This window comes from Lissotriton vulgaris, chromosome 1_1 (assembly GCF_964263255.1).
Source record: "Lissotriton vulgaris chromosome 1_1, aLisVul1.2, whole genome shotgun sequence".
Lineage (NCBI taxonomy): Eukaryota > Metazoa > Chordata > Amphibia > Caudata > Salamandridae > Lissotriton > Lissotriton vulgaris.
The window spans coordinates 1,953,396,594-1,953,416,699 of NC_141685.1; the positions used below are offsets into that span (position 1 = coordinate 1,953,396,594).

Below are 20,106 nucleotides of genomic sequence, written 5' to 3' on the forward strand. Positions count from 1 at the left end.
TGAATCAGGCCCATATGGGTTCTCATGAGTCCCCCCTTTCCAACCATGTACAGTGTGGCCGACACCTAGGGGTGCCTGCCACAGGGTGCAAGATTTTCCCCAACCCCCCTTTCTTCAATGGGAGCCTGTGTATTCGGTCGGAACATAGGCTCCCATTGAAGTCAATGGGTGTCCGACCGAATGGTGTTCGGAACCATCGTAGTCGGACGGACTCCTAGAATCCGATTTGGTCGGAAACCATTCCGAAACCGATTCGGTCGGAATGGTTTCTGAACGGCATTGTAATCTACCCATGTATGCGCCACAACGTCTAGGTTCGCTTTTTATGCCCACAAAAGACTGTGTAGTGGCTTTATTCTGCATCATTAAGACCTCACATGTACAGCCGAGGTTTTCACACCCACCACGCAATGGAAAACATATTGTGAAGATGCCAACAAAAGACAGTCCTCAAATTTATAAATTATCCCGAAAACATAAGTATATCTTTCACCATGTGGAGTGTAACTTTAAACTTGTGTATGTTGAACATTAAAACCATTTCAATACAGTTAATTAGGACCTCAAATTTGCAGCATTTTAATTCGTTCATCGTTGTGGTCTATTTATGTCATTTGTTTAATGTGGCATGGTACCTACTTTACAGTTCTATGTGCAATAACAATGTATTACCATAGAAAATGCTTTCATTAATAATTACATTAATATAAAAACATGTTTTTGCAGGCAATTTCTTGTCATTATGCAAGCTCCAATTGTGAGTACATAGATGTGAAGGGTACGAGTCAAGAAAAGATTGAAAAGGAAATTGCAGAAATTGCAGTGAAAAGGATTGGACCGGGAATAGAGGTATCCCTTAAGGTAAGTGTAAGCAATTACATTAGTGTACCCATTTTCAAAAGATGTTAATAATGTACGCTTTCCGTATTTTATTGAAAAAAGTTAAATGCATGTTGTGGTTAGTGTGCAGTATTTCTGAACCAGTGGGAATAATGGTTCGTTGGAGTTTTCAAATAGTTATCACTTTCGATAATTCTTTTAGAGAATATGTAAAACCTGAGCTAAATATGGTGCAAGATTGATTCCTCTAGATTTCAGAGGAATTTCTATTATTAATGGAGGCATTTAAATCTATTGTATACAGATATATTTCCATGGGGCTCAGTTTTTCGAATGAAATTGAGGGATAGAAAGTGATATCTAAAGGATGTTTTGAGTCAGATAAGAAATACTGCTCCAAGTCATCGTTATATGGATTAGTAACGAAAACCGCTGTAATAAGTAAAGCACAACCTTATCAAATAATGCTGCGCCTTCATAAATTGAGATTATTAATTCTCTTATTGAGGAGTGGGGTTTTGCTGCCGTGGTCTCTCACTGGGTCACGGAATGATTCTCACTAAAATAATGAATTTGTTTAATCTAATTACGGAATCATGAACTATTCATTTGTTCAACCTTGCAAAAGGTTTGAAAAGGGTACTTGTCGTTGATGCGACTTCAAAGTAATGTGAAAATAACAAAAAAAAGAACTGCCCTATATCATTACTCCCCCCAAGATCTTCAAAGTGTTATCTCCTTTTGATTTTAAATGCCGCAATCTCAATATTGTGTGTTTTTTTTTAATTGTATTCGATGTGCAGACCATGAAAAAAAAACTTCTGAGATTGTGATAAAATATGTGTAGATAAATAGATGGTAGTTATAATTAGGGCAACCGTTTCCATATAAAATGTGTTTTTTCTATTGCTGATAACTTTGGCCCTCTTTGATGTATCTCCAAGAACCTTTCCAGAAAGGTGCTACTTTTTGACAAGTTTGTGCATGGAAATATCGGGGTGATTCGTCAAGTGGGGCCTCGAAAAATGATGGGTTTCAAAACAAAAAATCTCCTTGTGTTTTCCATATATGGCTGTATGAAGCGCTACTGCGAAAAATCCTGAACGGAATTGCACCTAATTTGGTCCTCAAATTGTGCTTTTTCCGAGTGGAGACAGGGAAACTGATCAACAGGTTGCTCACACCTGGAGGGAGCAGTAGAAATAGTTGGTCCCTGCGGGCAGGAGCAGTGCTGTATGCTGTATGGTTTATGGTGGGTGCCCCGGATGGGCTCCCACCTATTTAACATAGAGGCCCCGGGGGAATCGGGCCCCCAGTACAAAATAGGCTCAGGAACAAGGGGGTCACGTGTCCCCCTCCCCTTTAAATTAGATACAACCCTGCCTGAAAACACACCTCCATGGTGGATGGATGGGGTCCCCTGGGCCCGATGAGGCTCGGGAAAGCGCCCCTCTCCCTTTTTAAAAATAAACACAGCCTTGGAAAATTAGGTCCCCAGGGCCTGCTGAGACTGGGGGAAGAGATCCATGTATCTCCCCTCCCATTTAAACAAAAAAAAGAATGGACAGCCCCAGGGCCTGAAAAAGCTCTTGGATTGGGGGAACACACCGCTTTGGGGGATGGAATTCCCAGGGCCTGAGAATGCTCAAGGAGGGAGGCCACACTGCCCACCCCTCTCCTTTTCATGTGCATTAGGCATTCTGAGAAGGCTCGGGGAGGGGGCTGCTCGCCCCCCTCCCTTATTTATTACGTGGCTTGGGGGGGGCGGGCACGTGGGTGTGGCCTCGAGGGGTTGGGGTCTACAGCATATATTAAGGTTCAGGAAGGGGGTCTGCATGCCCCACTCCCCTTAGAATTTGACCCCGGGGATGGGGTCCCCGGGGCCATTGCTGAATGGGGGCCCCTCCCCTTTTAATTGGAACTAGCCCCAGGCGGTGGGAACCCTGGAGCCAATGGAGGGTCGAAGAGGGCGTCATGCTCCTTCCCTATATATATATATGTTTTGGCCCAAAGGCATGGGTTTCCCGGGGCCCAAAGGACAACCTTATGATGCGCATGCCAAATGCTGTGCGTGGTGTGAGGTTGGCAGCCTGCCGGGTGTTTAGCCACAGGGCCTAGCAGTAGGCCAAGCCCTGTGGCCAACCTTCGCCGTCCCCCCCCCCCCCCTCCCCCCGGCGCATTCGTCCAAAGCTGTGTGCAGCATGGGGTTGGCTACCTGCTGCGAGTTGGAAACCGGGCCTGGCTGCAAGACCAAAGACTGTGCGCAGCTTGTGGTTGACTGACTCTGGATAGCTGCTTGCGGGCAGTTAGACGCAGGGCCTAGCTATAAGCTTGGCCCTGCGGCCAGCCCCACGCCATGCATGATGAAAGTACATAGTGTTGGGCTATTTGCTTGCGGAGGTGGGGGAGTTGGTTGACTTCGAGAGGGTTGGCTACAGTCCAGACCATGTTTCCAAATCCCTGCTGTGCATGGCCAAAGGCCATGCGCAGCATGGGGTTGACTGCTCCTGCGTGCGGTCCATCCCTACGGGTTGGCTTTACGTATAGTAATAAAATATTACTTTGTTTTTTTTAAAACGAGATATTCACTGAAAAAAACCATAGGGTAAAGTAACGTTATAGTTAAATGATATAAAAAGATCAGTCTTTCTTTTAAAAAAAACTTTAGATCTTAACTGAAAAAAACAAAGGTTAAAGTGACAATATAATTAGGTGAATAAGTCAGTGACAACGATGTCACATTTAGGCTTATACTTACATTAGGATGGATCTCAGATTTCTTTCATCCAAGCCTTCTGTAATTGATTGCCAGTGTCTCTCATGCACATTTCCTTTGTATTGAGGAATCCTAAAATGAAATAGTGTTAGATAACAATGAATAATTAGCTACTTTTGTAGGGTTTCTTCAAAATTTTTAGTTTTCTTTACCAGAAATCCAAAAATATTACTGATGTAATTTGAAGCTGAAAGTATGTTACTTAATATTTGAAGGCCTCATCTCGGGGTATTATTTTGTTATTGGCCACTTTCATTAAGGACACTATTTACCACTTGTCTCCAGTAATGCTTGTCACTGTATCTAGTCTTTAGCTAAAACATATGTTGTGTAGTTTACACAGAAGTCTAATCAAAAGGCAGTGAAGTGCTCTACAGTGTCAGCGGCCAAGATGCAGTTTAACTGTGATTTGAGTTTAAGCTGTGATCTAAGAGTGGAAGTGAATTTACTTCATTGTGATGTAGTTGTCTTTAAAGAGGTGTATGTTCAGCACTTTACTAAATTGGAGAAGGGTTCTAGTAATCCAGATGAGCGCAATGCTTTTGTTCTAGATCCTCTATCCTTAAATCGAGAAGGCCTATTGCGTTGGTTTTTTTCTTTTTTGCACTTCTTCATTTTTAGTCTTATGGAGTTCTGCTGGGTGTGCCCAGAGCCATCAGAGGTGATGAGCTTGTCAGTGAGATAGGTGGTGTTGTCAGTTATGGCTTTGTAAATGAATGCAGTTAGGTTTGAAGATAGATGGTGCGATTAGCAAGGCAGACATCGGAGCATCTTAAGGGTGTGGCTGATGTGGTCATTTAATTTCAGAACCTGGACGAGGCGTGCTGTGGAACGTAAGAGGCCCTCAAGAGATGCTAGTGTGGAATGTGGGAGGCAGTGGGGCAAGGCATTGCCATCATCCAGATAGGCACTGGAACTACAGTTCTGAAGTTTCATTTTGGGAGAAATGGTTTCACTTTATTTAGTTGAGACAGCTGAGACCAGGCCAATTTTATTTTATTTTGCTGTTGTTCCTTCAGGACGAGTTCAGTGTCCATGGTAAATCCAAGTGGCTTGTCAAGAATTTGTTATGCTAAGAATTGGGTCGTGGTTTTAAATGTTTTGGGAGACACTGCCCTAACTATTTCTTTATGAAGTAGCTGTAGCCTTTCTCTCGATTGGTACTTGAGCTTTATAAATATCAGCCTTATTGCAGGGATTCTGTACAAACACAGAACTATGCGCAGTATTATGGGACCTTGGTGTATAGGGACTGGGTCTTCCTCCCACCTTAGTACCCACAAGCTGAGGACCAACTAGGTATAGTGTCTCACTTGCTCTCCTACTCACAGAGAAACAAATCATTAGACACCCCAGAACACAACACTCCCAGATCTTTCGGGAATCGCGGTAACAAGACACACCCTTTCGCTCTCACTCTTGTACTTGTCACAATAAGATCTGACAGAGACACAGAATAGTTTAAAATATTTATTTTAACTAACGTGCCCTAGTATGCAGTATACGTGCAACAACAAGCAGGAAAATGCATAGTACAAATACAGTCAGCAAAGCAACTAGTCCATTCATCATGAAGGGAGATGTCATCATAAAAAGACAATGGAGAAAAGACTATAGTGCCTAACCTCTCTTCCCTTGCTAAGAAGAGGTATTATTATATAATAGAAGATCTCTGAGCTTTGTCAGCCGGCCCCATATGTTAGCCTATAAGAGTAGCCTATAGAGAGTAGATCTAAATCATAAGTGCTGTCTCGCTATTCTCCCAAGAAAGGTCCCTCTCCAAGTGTATTCTAATAAGACCAGAGTGGGTTTGTACAGACAGCTCCATCAGTATGTTTTTTCTAAGGGCTAAGGCCTGGCCAGAACAAAATAACAAGGGGCATTGTTGTTCGACCTTGCACATAATGTTCAGTCAAAATCCCAGGAACATGGAGAGAGTGAACACAGCGATGAATTCTCATGTGAAAGCAGTCATTGAAATTATTGCAAAAATAAAGTTGTGTAGTAACATGTTCAAAAGCAGCAGGCAAACTGCAGTGTGCTCATGCTAAGTTAGTGAAGACGACAATGTCCCAATGGGCCACGTGATACCCTCCCCTTGGTCAGGTCAGTAGTACTATGCCAAAACAGAAATCGGAGGTAAGCAGAGGCAAAGCGATCCAGTTTTATTCCAATTAGGAAATCTGTGTGAACAACCACAAAAAATGAAATATTTTAGCCAATCTGGTACAAAAAAACCATATCCATTCATATCTAATCTTCGGATTGCGAATTGTTGCGGGCAGAACAGACTGCCATTAACTCCAGTATGTGGTCTAAACCTTCCATAGCAAACAGGTATACCATTCAGTTGAGTTAGTCGAAGGACCACAGATGCTCCCCATCCAGAGGCTGTCAGGAGCATATTTGGGCAAACTGCGTTTCTCCGATCTATGAGGCGCTGCGCACAAGCACAGGTACTAAAGTCTGCCGTTGGTCCAAATAAAGGATCGTACACAGGGCGCCTACCCATAGAACATTTCTGGTGATGGGCCTTTACCGGACCCATTAACAGGTCGAAATCCATGGCAGCGTAGGTTGTATTGGAAAGCCAGACAACCGGGACGCATTGAAAAGGCACCGGAGGCAGTAGAACACATGCTGCACGTAGGTGAAGTAGGCATAACTAAAGGTGAGCCAGTAGTTGATGTCAAGAGCTTGTGATGGCATTGCAGCAAAAAGCTGGCGCATCCAGTCATGATACAGCTGCAACTGGACCGGGCTTGGCAGCTCGACAGATCAAGCAGTCATTGCGCAGCAGCAATAATAATACAAGTACACCGCGAAATAGCAGGAGCACCATTGGAAACCCTCCGAAGGCACTGTAAAAATAGTCTGAAAGGACATGACAAGGCTGGATCGCACAACTTTTAAAAAGTGGGCTAGGCCCGCGGTATCAGACGCATTAAAATGTCTGGTATATTAATCCTCCTAAAAGGAGGGGGAGATTTGTGTTTAGCATTCAGTGAATCTCACTTGCGGTTCTTGCCACCTGCAATTCGACGGTCTCTCGAGCTGATGTGAGAGCCACTTCTTGTTGAAACAATAGCGTTGTTAGTCTGCTGAGCTTATTGAAATCTGCTTTCAAACTTAGAATGGAAGGCCAAAGCAAACTATCTACAATCCCATGCGGGGGTGGATACAGGACATTGCAGCTACATGTAACACGTTGGGGAAACGGGCACTATATACAGGATGCCTGCCCACAAGCCACAGCAGTCGTGGTTGTTCAAAATAAGATAACTGTCATTAGAAAGCAAAGTTAATGCAGGAATAATAGCTGGGACAGGGGTACCTTTTAAAATACAAGCCAGATATGGGGACGAAACATTACAGGCTCCGTGGAGTTTAACTTGTTTACAGACTAGAGAATGTACTACTGTAGACTCACAATCCTCCCCTATAAGGAAAACTTCCTTATCCGCGCGTTGACATCTAAAGGTGAAAGGCAACGACCATATTTTGTGAATATAGCTACAACCCAGGGACTCATACCTACACACAGGACAATGTTTCATGCATGCCGTAAACTGAAAGAGTGAGATAGGCAGTGAAATAACCATATGTTTTACCACACAGCCGAATCCGTCTCTGCCACAGAAAATGGTAGCTGATCTAAGTGTTCAATATGTAACAATGTGTATGTTGTGTCCTTCATCGACATTAATTTCTGTTTATCAGTCAAATTAAGGAGCAAAAACAGTGTGGAATGATTGAGGTAATCCCATGGTACTTTTCCACGTTTGAGCGTTTGTAAGATCCACGCAAACTGCATCATAGAACATAACTGATTTTGACCATGGTACAAAACAGACACTTCATGTTGAACAATGTCAATGACTGATGATACAATATTATCTAATGTATATTTACGCTAAGACAGTGTATTAATGCTGTAATCACCACCGCAAGAACATTTTCCAAGTTTTTCTTGGTAAATCTGGTGCATGCGCCCAGCAGCTTCCGTCTGCTATAGCTTCCAAAATTCATTATAGGCTGCATAAACAAAACGTTTTGTACGACGGGACTTTGGACCCAAAACAAAATCCGCCAGATCAATGCCACCTGACAAGAGAGAAAGTTGTTGTTTCACCGATGACAGTGTGGAATGTTCTAACCATTGATGACACAATTTACCCACTGAATATATGGTAACTGTATGGGAAAGTGAGAAACAGGGATCTGTCTAATCTGTGTAAACCCTTTTGAAGTATTTAGAAAACGCAATTGAAATGCATTTGACCTTGTGGGCCACAGTAACGATCCCAAAGGGTCAATAGTGGAAGAGTTAAGTGTGCCATCCTGGAACATGACAGCTGAGTCCTCAATTGTGTAGTTGCTATGCATTTGCCATATCTCATAAGGTGCCAATGATGGAATGGAGGCAGTATGTAAATGTTTTGCTGTGGCCAAACCAAAACAAATAGTCTGTTGTACCATCTCATTTAAAAATATGAACTGAGATGGTATCAGGCATGTGCGATGCAATGACTCAGTACCCTGCACCTACCAGAGTTTAGGACCCCAAATTGACTTTAAATCAACAATATCCTTCCAGTATCCTAACATTTTACTGCTAAACCATTAATGAAGGACAAGGAATAAACTAATTTATTGTGTGTCAGCATAAATTTAGTGTGGGGTGGTATCTTTAGTTTATAATAGGACTGAGGGTCAGAAAGATTGTAACTAGAAAAATATATAAATTTACTCTGTTGGGTTTTCGAACTCACCGGTAACGGTGTTGGGCAATGCTCCCATTTGGTATAATTAAAAAACGGTCTCTGACTACTGGTTTTGTGTAAAAAATGATGTTGATAAAAGAACAAATCAGCATAATTTGCTGTATTCAAATACAAATCTTCAGTATCAAAAGCAGTATAATATTTCAAGTCAGAGAACAATGAATGAACAGCATGAATATCTCAGTTATCAGAGTGTATATTAGGCAAAATCACATCTGCGAATGATACGCGAAAAACGTATGGATATCGAATGCTACTTTATCCCAAACAATGCCATCAACAACTGGGAATACCGAAATATTGACTAGGGCTTGATCTCGTTTCATTATATGCGATGAAGTATGAGGGGCTCAAACTTTGTCAACCAAATTCATAGCAGAGCGTTCAGGTAGGTAATGGCCATTAATCAACAGGAAAAACACAGTCACAAACCCAATCCACATGAAGAGGAACACCATTGCCAGGACCATCCAGACGTATGTCCAGGGTGGGACCAGGTAGATCTTTTTGAACCAGGAGATGAAGAGACTGGTACGTGTAGGGGGCTCTGCCACAGATGATGACGACGACAAAATCGTTCATATGAAAAGCTATTACGGTCCATAAAGTAACCACTGGACTCCAGCTGAAACAACAGTGGTTACTCTTCATTGGAGGGTGAATGGATTGTACTTACAGTAATGTCAATTATAACTTCAATTGGAGGAGAAGCATACACATCATCCATAGTAGTAGAAGGTAAAACAGGAAGATTCTACCCCCCGCGCCCTCCCCATTTGTTGGGGACACGTCGAGGAAACAGAAGCCATCGAATTCATGGAAATATCCCAGCATCGAATGCTTGTAGGCATACTATTCAGTATCGGGCATTTGGTGTTGCTTGACATGCTCAATGAAAATGTAATGATTCTCCTTCCGACCAGGTAGTGGTGGAGGCAGAATCACAACACAGTGCCTTTTAAGCCAAGGACTTTGACCGGAACATGGTATGATGGACCACATCTTTTTTGTTCTCCACCTTTTCTCGGACCAGATCTCCAACTTTAGGAAGCCAGACAAAAACCGGAACCAGCAGTGCTGCATCTGTCGAAGAGGGCAAATGGCCTTCAGCTTGTGAATCACAAGATTTTTGTAGATCTTGTAACATAGCAGAACGGTTTTCTATGTCAAAGTTTGCAACAGCTGCCGCAGTGTCTAGACCATCAAGGTCTGGCACAAACATTTTATTGCCAAAGAGCATTTAGTATGGGGTACGCCCACCCAGATATCTTCTTGGGAGATTGTTTAGTGCACGTTGAACTCCATAAAGATGAGTCAACCAGCTCCAACCTGTACCTAATACCCTAGCTGTTAAAGATTGCTGTAAGTCACGGTTCATCTGCTCCACAACAGAATTGTCCTCCGGCACAAATTGCGAGATAGAGAGGTGGTAACAAACCAAATTCATAGTGAGAGCTGAGACAGAGCCGCAAAAAATATAAGGCCCTAACCTAAGAGCTAAAGCATCAGCTTCAGCATCAAAATATTTGTCAAGTAGACTATTCAAATAAGGGCATTTAATGAGGTGTTTAAAATTTCAAATGGCTTCTTTTTCTACAATTAGTGATTAAAAAGTAGGAATTCTCGTAAGTGGCAACAGACAAGTGATTGCATTATATAAATATTTTGTACATATATATCTCACTCGCATTCTCTTTCTGAATCTAGGATCTAAATCCAAGCACATTTTTCCGAACACATTTGAACATTGATCTATTCAGTCTCCCATATAAGGGAACTTTACGCAAAACAGGGTGCTGTGTGTGAAGATAAACATAACTATCCAGTTTTGGTGGTTTTCAGGTTTTGTTTCGTAACCACAACACCATTTAACAGTTTTTTCTGGTAACGTGAGTGGTTTTTGTTTTTTTAATAACAACACAGGTAATGACTTATGAGCAAAAGAAGCAATAATTTAGCCTTAAAGTTGTTTTCAGTGTGTGTGTGTTATTTTTTTTGTAGTTGGTTATACTACATCCAGCTCCCAAGTTTCTCACTCCACTCTCCCCAACCGCAAGTGTGGTCAGCAATGCTTTCATTTTTCTTTGGCTGTGCGCGACAGGGATTAGCTTTAGGACATGGTCTGCAGCCAGATCCTGCACCCAGCACACAACGTGGTAACCTACATACAACTTCGACCATGTACACAGGGCGTAGGCCACGAAGTGTCCAGCCAACTCCCATGCTTTGGAAATCTACTTTCTTGCTCTTTAATCTAACGGCAAACATCCATGTTGGCCAGACTATGCTAAAACATTACTCATTACGCCCAAGGTTATTTTTGTTGCTTATTCCTCTTTGGGTCTAGTGGGACATTTGATTTTTAATTTGGCACTCTGCTTATAACCGCTTTGATATAGCAAGGATCGACCTGTGCATGCCTACTTGAATTTACCTATTTCTTTGCACCCTAGTTTTAAACTTTCTTTGTATAAATATGGATGTAAAACGCCTGCAGGAAGTTTTTGGTTCTTTAGGGTTATCTTTCTATAGGCTAGAAACCACAAATCACACATAATGGGAGCAAAGCTAGTTTGCACATACTCTTCTCCATTATTTTGTACAAAAACACTATTTGGGAGCACACACAACCATATGCCCCACTAAGTATACTTGGTGAGAGTATTTCTTTTGCATCCATTAATGCCCCGCTGGCCTAAATGAACCTGTTAGGATACCATGCAGTAGCCAGACCTGCTGGCCAACTGAAACTAATACAAGAAATCCAAACTGAATGCAAAAATTCCAAGATGTAGCGTCATTCCGGGATTGGGCAGGCACAATGTTGGAAAAACAAAACAGGATCTTAGCTCCAAGTTACTACAGCCCAGCTCCTTGCTGACCCTAGGGCCCAATGACTAGTCATAGTACATCACTTTCATTAAGTGAAGTTGTGTATCAATTTAGATTCCGTATGAATTTCCTGATTCATGCCCTTATAGAGGTATAATTCACATTGCCCTTATATAGGCTTAGAAATCCAGTCCTTATTTAGGCATAGTCCATGCTACCCAAATACAGGCATGGCTACTTCCATCCGTTCATCTATGTGGCGTTATTAAAGCGTGATTACGATTGTGTGTGTGTGTGTCAGTGATATCTCGTCCTGAGGCGGAAGCCGGGACTCTGCGTGCACTCTTTGTAGAATTGCTAATTGCTCTTTGTAGAATTGCTAATTTTAAATTCGTCGCATTTTAAAAAAAAGTATCACTTAAAATCTGTCATCAGCATTTTATTTACCTGCTCACTCTGTTGTATCTTGGCGCTCTTAATCACTCCCTGAACACAGATTCGCTCTTAAAAATAGGGGATCTCTTGGCTGCTGATCGCGCTTGATCTCACCCCTCGCAGCCGATTGGATGCTGCTCGGGGGGCCGCCATCTTAGGTGAGGAGCCGGATCAGGGTCAGCATTCCTGTGCTTCGCCCCTCCCGCCCTCCCGCCCTCGATCACTACAAAATGGAGCCCCCATTCTGTCGGCGCAGCGGACGGGCGCAGCGGGCGCGCCGGCGGCGCGCCGAAGGCGCGCCAAAGGCGAGCCCGTCTTCGCCCGTCCGCGCCCGCCCGGGCCCAGGGGCCACAACCCCTGGCCCCCTCATCACATACCCTGCGAAAACACTCAGGGATCTGCAGTTTTCCAACTGCCCTTTGCCGCCTGGCGTGTGGGAGCGCACTGCCCTCCTGGAGATCACGAGTAAGCTGCCTGACCCTGGCACTCACTCTGATCATGGTCTTGTCCATTCTTGTCCTATGGCCACCCCTTTGGCATCTAACAATGACACCCATCTCCGTGTGCTCTACCTCAACACTCGTTCCATGGTGAAGCATCAGCTTGATTTATTCTTGCTGCTCAACATGGATAAACCCGACATCTTGCTCCTAACGGAGACCTGGCTCACGCCGGATTCCCACCCGGATATCCTGGCGACCCTCCCCCCGGACTATTACATCCTCAATGTAAATCGCCCTCTTAGTCGCCCGGGAGGGGGAGTAGCGGCCATCATACACAAGAACTTCAGATTCCTCACCTCCGTCTCACTTACCCTACCAGGGGCAGATAACATAGTTATCAGCGTGGAAACCTCTGGGGGTGCCTTGGCGATTGTACTCCTCTATCGCCCCCCCCAGCCAATGCCATCATTTCCACTGTCCTTCAGTGAGCAAGTAGCCGACCTGCTCACCCACCATTCCCGACTCGCCGTATTTGGCGACTTCAACTACTGGTTTGACGATGACCAAGCCGGACCCCACGCCACCGAACTGTTTGAAATCTTGACAAACCTAAATCTGTCCCAACACATCTCTTCCCCAACTCATATCAAGGGCCACATTCTGGACCACATCTGGACTCACAACCTCGTCCTGTCTTGCCCAGTCATCTCCCCCTGCCTCTGGTCTGACCATCACCTGATTGACGTCACTATTTCAATTAAAGGGAAACTTAAGGCTCGTCCCCTCCCCGGGGGACTGAGTCGCAAATGGAATTCTTATGATTCCCAGGGATTTATTGATCACCTGACTAACACCTACCCCACTACCCTCCCCGAATCAGATATTGATTCTATGTCGGATGGGATCACCACCTGGCTGTCATCAGCCAGCGACATATTCGCCCCTCTCACCAAATTTGCCCATACTAGACACGGTAACTCTCATCGCTGGTTCTCAGAGGAACTGAAAGTACAGAAACTTAAACTGCGTCACCTCGAACGAAACTGGAGACGGGGCTACTCCAAGGAGGACCGCACCGAGTTTGTGAGGGCCCGTAATGAATATAAGAACGCTATTACTAAAGCAAAGGCCTCACACATCACGGAAAGAATCGATACAGCTAGTGATAAATCTAAAGAAATCTTTAAAATCTTCAACGATTTCTCATCTGACCACAGAGTACTTCCAACCCAGGCCCCCACCCAAGAAACCTGTAATTCGCTCAATTCTTATTTCATCCAAAAAATTGTAAACATCAAGAATGCTATTCCTCCCTCTACCCCTGTTAGCCTTTCTGACTCCCCCCCTTTTAATCCTTGCTCTTTCATCCAGTTCCCACTAATTACCGCCAGCACTCTTGCTGAGCTTACCACTCGTGTTAAATCTGGATCTCCTAGGGACTGCTGCCCCCCCCAAGTTCTTAGGGCAACTTTCTCTGCTCTGCCTGATTGTATTCTCCCCCTTCTGAATACCTCCCTCAGCTCCGGCTCGGTCCCCAGGGCTTTTAAGGAAGCCATATTGGTCCCCCTCTTAAAGAAGACAGGCGCCGACCCCGCCAATCCTGCCAATTATAGGCCCATTTCTCTTCTGCCTTATATCTCTAAACTTCTCGAGGCCTACGTCACCACCTGCCTCTCGGCATTCGTCGAGAGCTCCGGGTTCTTGGTACCTAACCAGGCAGGCTTCAGACCGGCGCACTCAACCGAAGCAGTCATTCTAAAAGTCTTGGACACCCTCCGGGAGAATGCCGATAGAGGGTCCCCTCAGGCGTTGGTCCTTTTGGACCTCTCGGCCGCCTTCGACACGGTGGATCACGACATCCTTCTCCACCGTGTCGGACAGGCAGGCATCAAGGGACCCGCCTGGGAATGGATCAAGTCCTTCCTCTCGGGCCGAGCTCAAACAGTCCATCTAGGCCCCTTTACCGCCACCCAGGTCCCCACCACCTGTGGAGTCCCCCAGGGCTCCTCTCTGTCTCCATTATTGTTTAATTTATATCTGCGCCCACTTATCCATTCACTGAGCTCTTGGAACTGCACTGTCCTCAATTATGCTGACGACATGCAAATCATTTTCCCATTAGATTCCCAGGATGCGGTACCTAACTTTCAGGGAGCAATGCTGCATATCCAACAATGGATGATCTCCAACCAGCTCAAATTAAACCCTGAGAAGACGGAACTCCTCCTGCCTGGTACCAGCCCTCTATACTGGGGCCCTCACTTTTGGCCTAAGGAGCTTGGCATTCCACCTAAACCTTTGAATTCGGTAAAAAGCTTGGGCGTCACCATCGACACTGATCTCTCCCTTAAAACTCATGTTGGTACCACCATCTCTGCCAGCATGTTCCAGCTACGCAAAATTCGCAAGATCTCCCACTTATTCTCCCACGAATCCCTGGTGCAAATTGTCATCTCCCTCGTCTTCTCCCGCCTGGATTTTTCTAATTCAATCTACTGGGGGCTACCCAAGTCCCTTCTCCATCGTCTCCAGCTGGTGCAGAACCAGGCAGCTAGACTTATCTGCATAACTCCCAAATGGCAATCCGCCAGGCCTCTCCTGGCCAAGCTGCACTGGTTGCCTATCGAACAGCGAGCTGCTTTTAAAATTGGCTGCCTGGTATACAAGGCCCGGCAGTCCAAGGGCCCTGCCTTTTTAGAATCCCTTCTTAACCCTCATTCTCCGGTTCGTAACCTTCGTTCTGCCCATCTTCACCTTCTCACCACGCCGATGGCCAAACTAAAAAAACTGGGCGGCCGTAGATTCAGCTACTTGGCACCTAAATTATGGAACTCCCTCCCTCTTCACATTAAAATTTCTGGTACCCTACTAAGCTTCCGAAAGAGCCTAAAAACATGGCTCTTCTCAAAACTCATGTAAATTATGACTCTCACCTCCAATCTCAATCACAGCGCCAGGAAACCTTTGGTGTCAGTGCGCTCTATAAATACAGCATAAGATAAGATAAGTTACCAGCACACGAACGAGGATTCTGTTGTTGCTGCCGCTGCATCTTATTCCAAGCCTTTTTAGGAAAGACTGGACGACCCTCCTCCTTAGGAGGGGCATGTACTTTGTGCATGTACAAATGGTCAAATCCCTAAGCTATTGCGACCCAAGAGGTATACACTTCCGCAATTATAATCGGCAACTGTCGCTGCCGATCCACATCTGCCAACCCTGCTAGGTGTTGACGTACTTGTAAGCAAACCGCTTCACCTTTAATGTTGGCCAGAATCATACCGTAGACAATAATTTCATCCGCAAATCCAGGGCTGGCCAGCCCAGTGTTCATCTTGTACCTTTTTCAGAACGTTCAGGAGAACACTCATGGAGGGGGTATTGAAGCACAGTGTATACACCATCCCTTAGGTGGTGCAGTCAGCTAAAGCGGGAATCAGACCACTCTGCAAACTCATTGTAAGGATCTTGTGTTTTTCAACAGGAGTTGTGTGTGGGGGAAAAAAGCTTCAAATTGCTCAAATGTTTGTACGAGCCAAAATGGCAAGCCATCACGGTTTTGTGGACGTTTGTCTGTCACCAAATTAATCATAACAGGACTAATCACCAATCCGCCACCATGTCCTGGTGGTGGAGGAATAGCTGCAGCCGGAGCTACTTGAAGTGCATGTGACATGTACTGAATGACACTTCTATGAATATGAAGCAATTGTGTATTAAACAGATTATATTGATATAGTTGGGATGCGGAATAAAACCAGTCAAAACAAGCCAAGTGTCCCCATCAGCTGACACGGACACATGCGAACAATAGAGAGCGGGTGAGGAAGGGCGCCATGAAACCTAATAGTATGCTCCCAGGCTGTCAACAGATCTTAAAGCAATGCATAAGGACAATAAGCCCCTGGAGCAGTCGGCCTCTTATATTCCTGAAACAATTTATCATTCCCACCTACCGCGGGGAATGTAACCCTAGAATAGAAAACCTCGAAACAGTAAGCTGGATCAGCCTCGATAACAAAAATAATGTTAGCCCCCGCATTGGTGACTCCATGCTGTGTCAAGTGTTCAGTAACCGCCTCGCGGTTAGGTGCCGCAATAGTGAACGGTTGTGCCGTGTCTATAAAGACAGGAAAAAAGAAACAAAGAGAACAGAAGCGCAAAATAGGGTAAATAACAAACTTTTAAATCTCAAGCTTGAAAAACCTATAAATATACAAATATAGGAGGCTAAGCCCTCTCACGACGGACGTCTCCGGAAACTGGTGAGACGGAAATTGGGGATAAGCAAAAGCACAACTCAGGGGTCGTGTGAATAAGTTTCAGACCAAATGTTGGTGGCGCCATTTTGCAGGGATTCTGCACAAACACAGAACCATGTGCAGAATTATGGGACCTTGGTGTATAGGGACTGGGTCTTCATACCACCTTAGTACCCACAAGCCCAGGACCAATTAGCTGTAGTGTCTCACTTGTTCTCCTACTCACTCACAGAGAAACAAATCATTAGACACCCCAGAACACACACTCCCAGATCTCAAAGGAATCGTGGTAACAAGACACACCCTTTCGCTCTCCCTCTTGTACTTGTCCACAATAAGATCTGAAAGAGACACAGAATAGTTTAAAATATTTATTTTAACTTACCTGCAGTAACAGGCAGTATACGTGCCACAACCAGCAGGAAAATACATAGTACAAATACAGTCAGCGAAGCAGCTTGTCCATATATCAGGAAGGGAGATATCATAAATAAACAATGGAGAAAAGACTATGGTGCCTAACCTCCCTCCCCTTGCTAAAAAGTATTAGAAATTATTAGAAGATCTCTGGGCTTTGTGAGCAGACCCCATACCGCAGATCTACATCATAGTCGATGTCTTGCATTTCTCTCTGGGAAAGTCCCTCTCCAAGTGTGTGCTACCTATTTGTGTATTCTAATAAGACCAGAGTGTGTTTGTCAAAACAGCTGCATCGATATCTTTTGTCTAAGTGCTAAGGCCTGGCCAGAACAAAATAACAAGGGGCAATGTTGTTCGACTTTGCACATAATGTTCAGTCAAAATCCCAGGAACATGCAGAGAGTGAACACAGCGATGAGTCCTCATGTGAAAGCAGTCATTGAAATTATTGCAAAATGAAGAGGTGTAGTAATGTGCGCAAAAGCAGCAGGCAAGCTGCAGTGTGCTCATATTAACTTAGTGAAGACAATAGTGTCCCTATGGGCCACAAGACCATCTCAGCTGATAGAATATCCAGACCATTAGTCATTCTTATTTTTTTTTAAAAGGTCAAATTCATATTTGTCTCTGCATCGTAACCCCTTGCGTGCTTATGACGAGCTCAGGTCGTCATGAGGCACAGTGGAGCTGTGCTCATGACCATCTGAGCTTGTCATAACGGCCGCAGACTTCCCACGCGGGCCTAATTCCCCACCTGTGCGGGTGTTCTACGGGAGTGGGCGGAGTCGTGACAAGCTCAGCTCGTCATGAGCACAGCTCCACTGTGCAGCATGACGAGGGTGAATTTGCCCCGCGTGGAAGAGGTTAAGACTCTGCAATTATCTCAGTGTATACTGCAAATAAAATGGCACTAAGGAGCCATATTCTCCACGTTATCCTTTCAACTCCAAATGATTCAGTCTGATCATTATTATTAATGGCGCCTGATATTGTTGATCACCTTTGCAAGAAATCATTTTTTTTTTCAACTCGTTACGTTCATGCCAATGAAAACGTGTTCGATATTTTTAGTGTGATTTTAGTTGGATAACCTGCAGCTTCTGTATCATTTTATGAATATTTTTACGAGGTTTTGGAACTTCAGACACCTTAGTCGGCGTCCAGGTTTGGGGGTTTGAGTCACCTGCTATATGTACCTATATGTTTTATGAAGAATGTAGGTTATTTCTTCTTCAAATGTTATATTACCTGTGTTAAAAGGGGTGCATTTAAGTGTGTTCAAACTCTGTGTGTTTTATTCAAAAGCAAACTCGGTCAACTTTGCTTAGTTTAAAAGTTCTCCTTGTACTAGTAGTATTCGGTGATGAGAGCCCGGTTTGCTTTTTCACATACAGCTGTTAAGGATTTACACTGCTATAGACATTTTGATAACTATGTTATTTTAATTATTTTTAGGATGTTTGGCAAGTGAGAGCACAACTTGTACAAGGAGAAAGAATAAACCTTTGAACCTCAACGACCTGAAAAGAGGGATCATGCACTAACCTTTAACAATAGACAACACTGTTTTCATGTAATGTAATTGCCTTCTAATGGTTTCCTCAGGAATTGGGACTGTGTGGTGAAATGAAAAACAGTACGGATTGTTAAATTGTCTTCGCTAAGCGTCAGAGTTGAAAGGTATACTGTATGTGGGTCAATTCGAGATTTTGAGGGAAACTCTACATGGTGATCACTACACAAGTGAAATACATACTGCAAATGATTTTTTAATAAGAATTCGTGTAATCTTGACAAATGATTACTTGTTTATGAAATCTGAGTTGTGAAAAACATCTCGTAACAATCCGGTCTCACAATTAGCTTTCAGAAATTACTACACTAGTGGCAGCCTCAGGAAAAGGACTTTCATTGCAATTGTCCTGCCGTATATTTTGAATATGTGCCTCAGTCAAGACTGGACGAGGCGCTAGATGCCCATGGCCATCTTTCACAGGCAGACCAACACAGAGAGCACGAAAGTTAAAAAGCATTGATAAACATTTAATAAAAAGACAACTTCAGAATCTTTAATTTGACATCATATTGTACTTTGTTTTGACACCTGGTTTTCTCTCTTATTATTATCAAATAAAATTTTCTTGAACTTAAAAAGACAACTTTTAGATATTTCGCAGAATATTTCAAATAAAATTATACTGTCCAAATACATGACGTGTTTTGTGATTACTTACTGTTTTAATTTGATAAATTAGGTAACCTAAAAATTTTCACTGAAAAAAGCTGTTAACTAAGATGCAACAGAATAATGTCCTACTGAATGTTGTGAACAGTGTTGATTTATTTTGCTCTATATTAGATTTGCACTAACACAAATAGTTTGTCCTTAGTTCTCGGGGATATGCTGCAGCTAATAAAAGCTTTGCGCCAATCCTGTGTATTTTATGCAGAGGTAAAAATGCAATTCAGCCCAATGGGGGCTTCCAAAAAGCGTGAGTCGGCACAACCACCTATTTTGTGTAGGGAAGTTTTCAAGAAACAATTGAAATAATGGAGACACCCCTGAAGGAAGCCAAGCCAAAGACAAACTGGGCGGGTACCTCGGTTTCAGAGTAGGCGGGCCGCGGAGTCAATCCAGAGGCCGTCGGGTGGCTGCAACAGTGTCATAATTGTGTGCAGTCTCGCCCGGTATGTTTGACTCTGAAACCGAGGTACCCGTGCCGGGACCCTGCCAGTGGATCGGGGATCTGACCTTCCCTCCAACCTCTGCTTGACCCCTTCAGGAGCCACACAGTGGATCGGGGCTCCGACCCTGCGCCTAGGATCCGCTTACCACGGGTCTTGCATTTATTTACCACGAATACGGATTCCAGTTCACTTCATCCGCCTTGTACAGCACCTTACCACCAAACCTGCGATTCTCCGGCTCACTCTTTACCTTCATCACCTGAATGGCAACCCGGTCCTGATGATGATCCTGACTTGATCGGATCGAAATGCCGTTGACCGATCATACAGCGAGACTCACGGCTCATTCTCAACTTTGGTTCACAAAAAATTATCTGTCTTCCATTCATTGAAAAGCAGTCATTGTTTTTGTATATATTGCTCTTCACCTTGTCACTTTGCGTCCATCGTTGTGTTTTCCACCTGTCACTTGCACCGTCACTTTTTGTTTCACGAGCACCACGTGCACAAAGCCCCCTTGGGTTGTCGCTGCATTTTATACCAACGGTGCTGTTATAACTGTCCAGTATAAAGTGTGAATTCAATATATGATGCCATGAGCACTTTTTCAAAAAAGATACCGGGAG

At 44.1% G+C, this 20,106-nt stretch overlaps 1 protein-coding gene across 1 annotated transcript in view; it reads left to right on the plus strand.

Moving 5' to 3' along the window:
* Positions 1 to 19,001, plus strand: part of PHYH (phytanoyl-CoA 2-hydroxylase) — a 115,599-nt gene extending 96,598 nt beyond the window's left edge. The window contains exons 3-4 of the mRNA XM_086919654.1: positions 727 to 861; positions 18,248 to 19,001. Coding sequence (XP_086775780.1) covers positions 727 to 861; positions 18,248 to 18,301 — 189 coding nt within the window. The 3' untranslated portion in view covers positions 18,302 to 19,001. The remainder of the gene's footprint in view (positions 1 to 726; positions 862 to 18,247) is intronic.
* Positions 19,002 to 20,106: the final 1,105 nt, after the last annotated feature.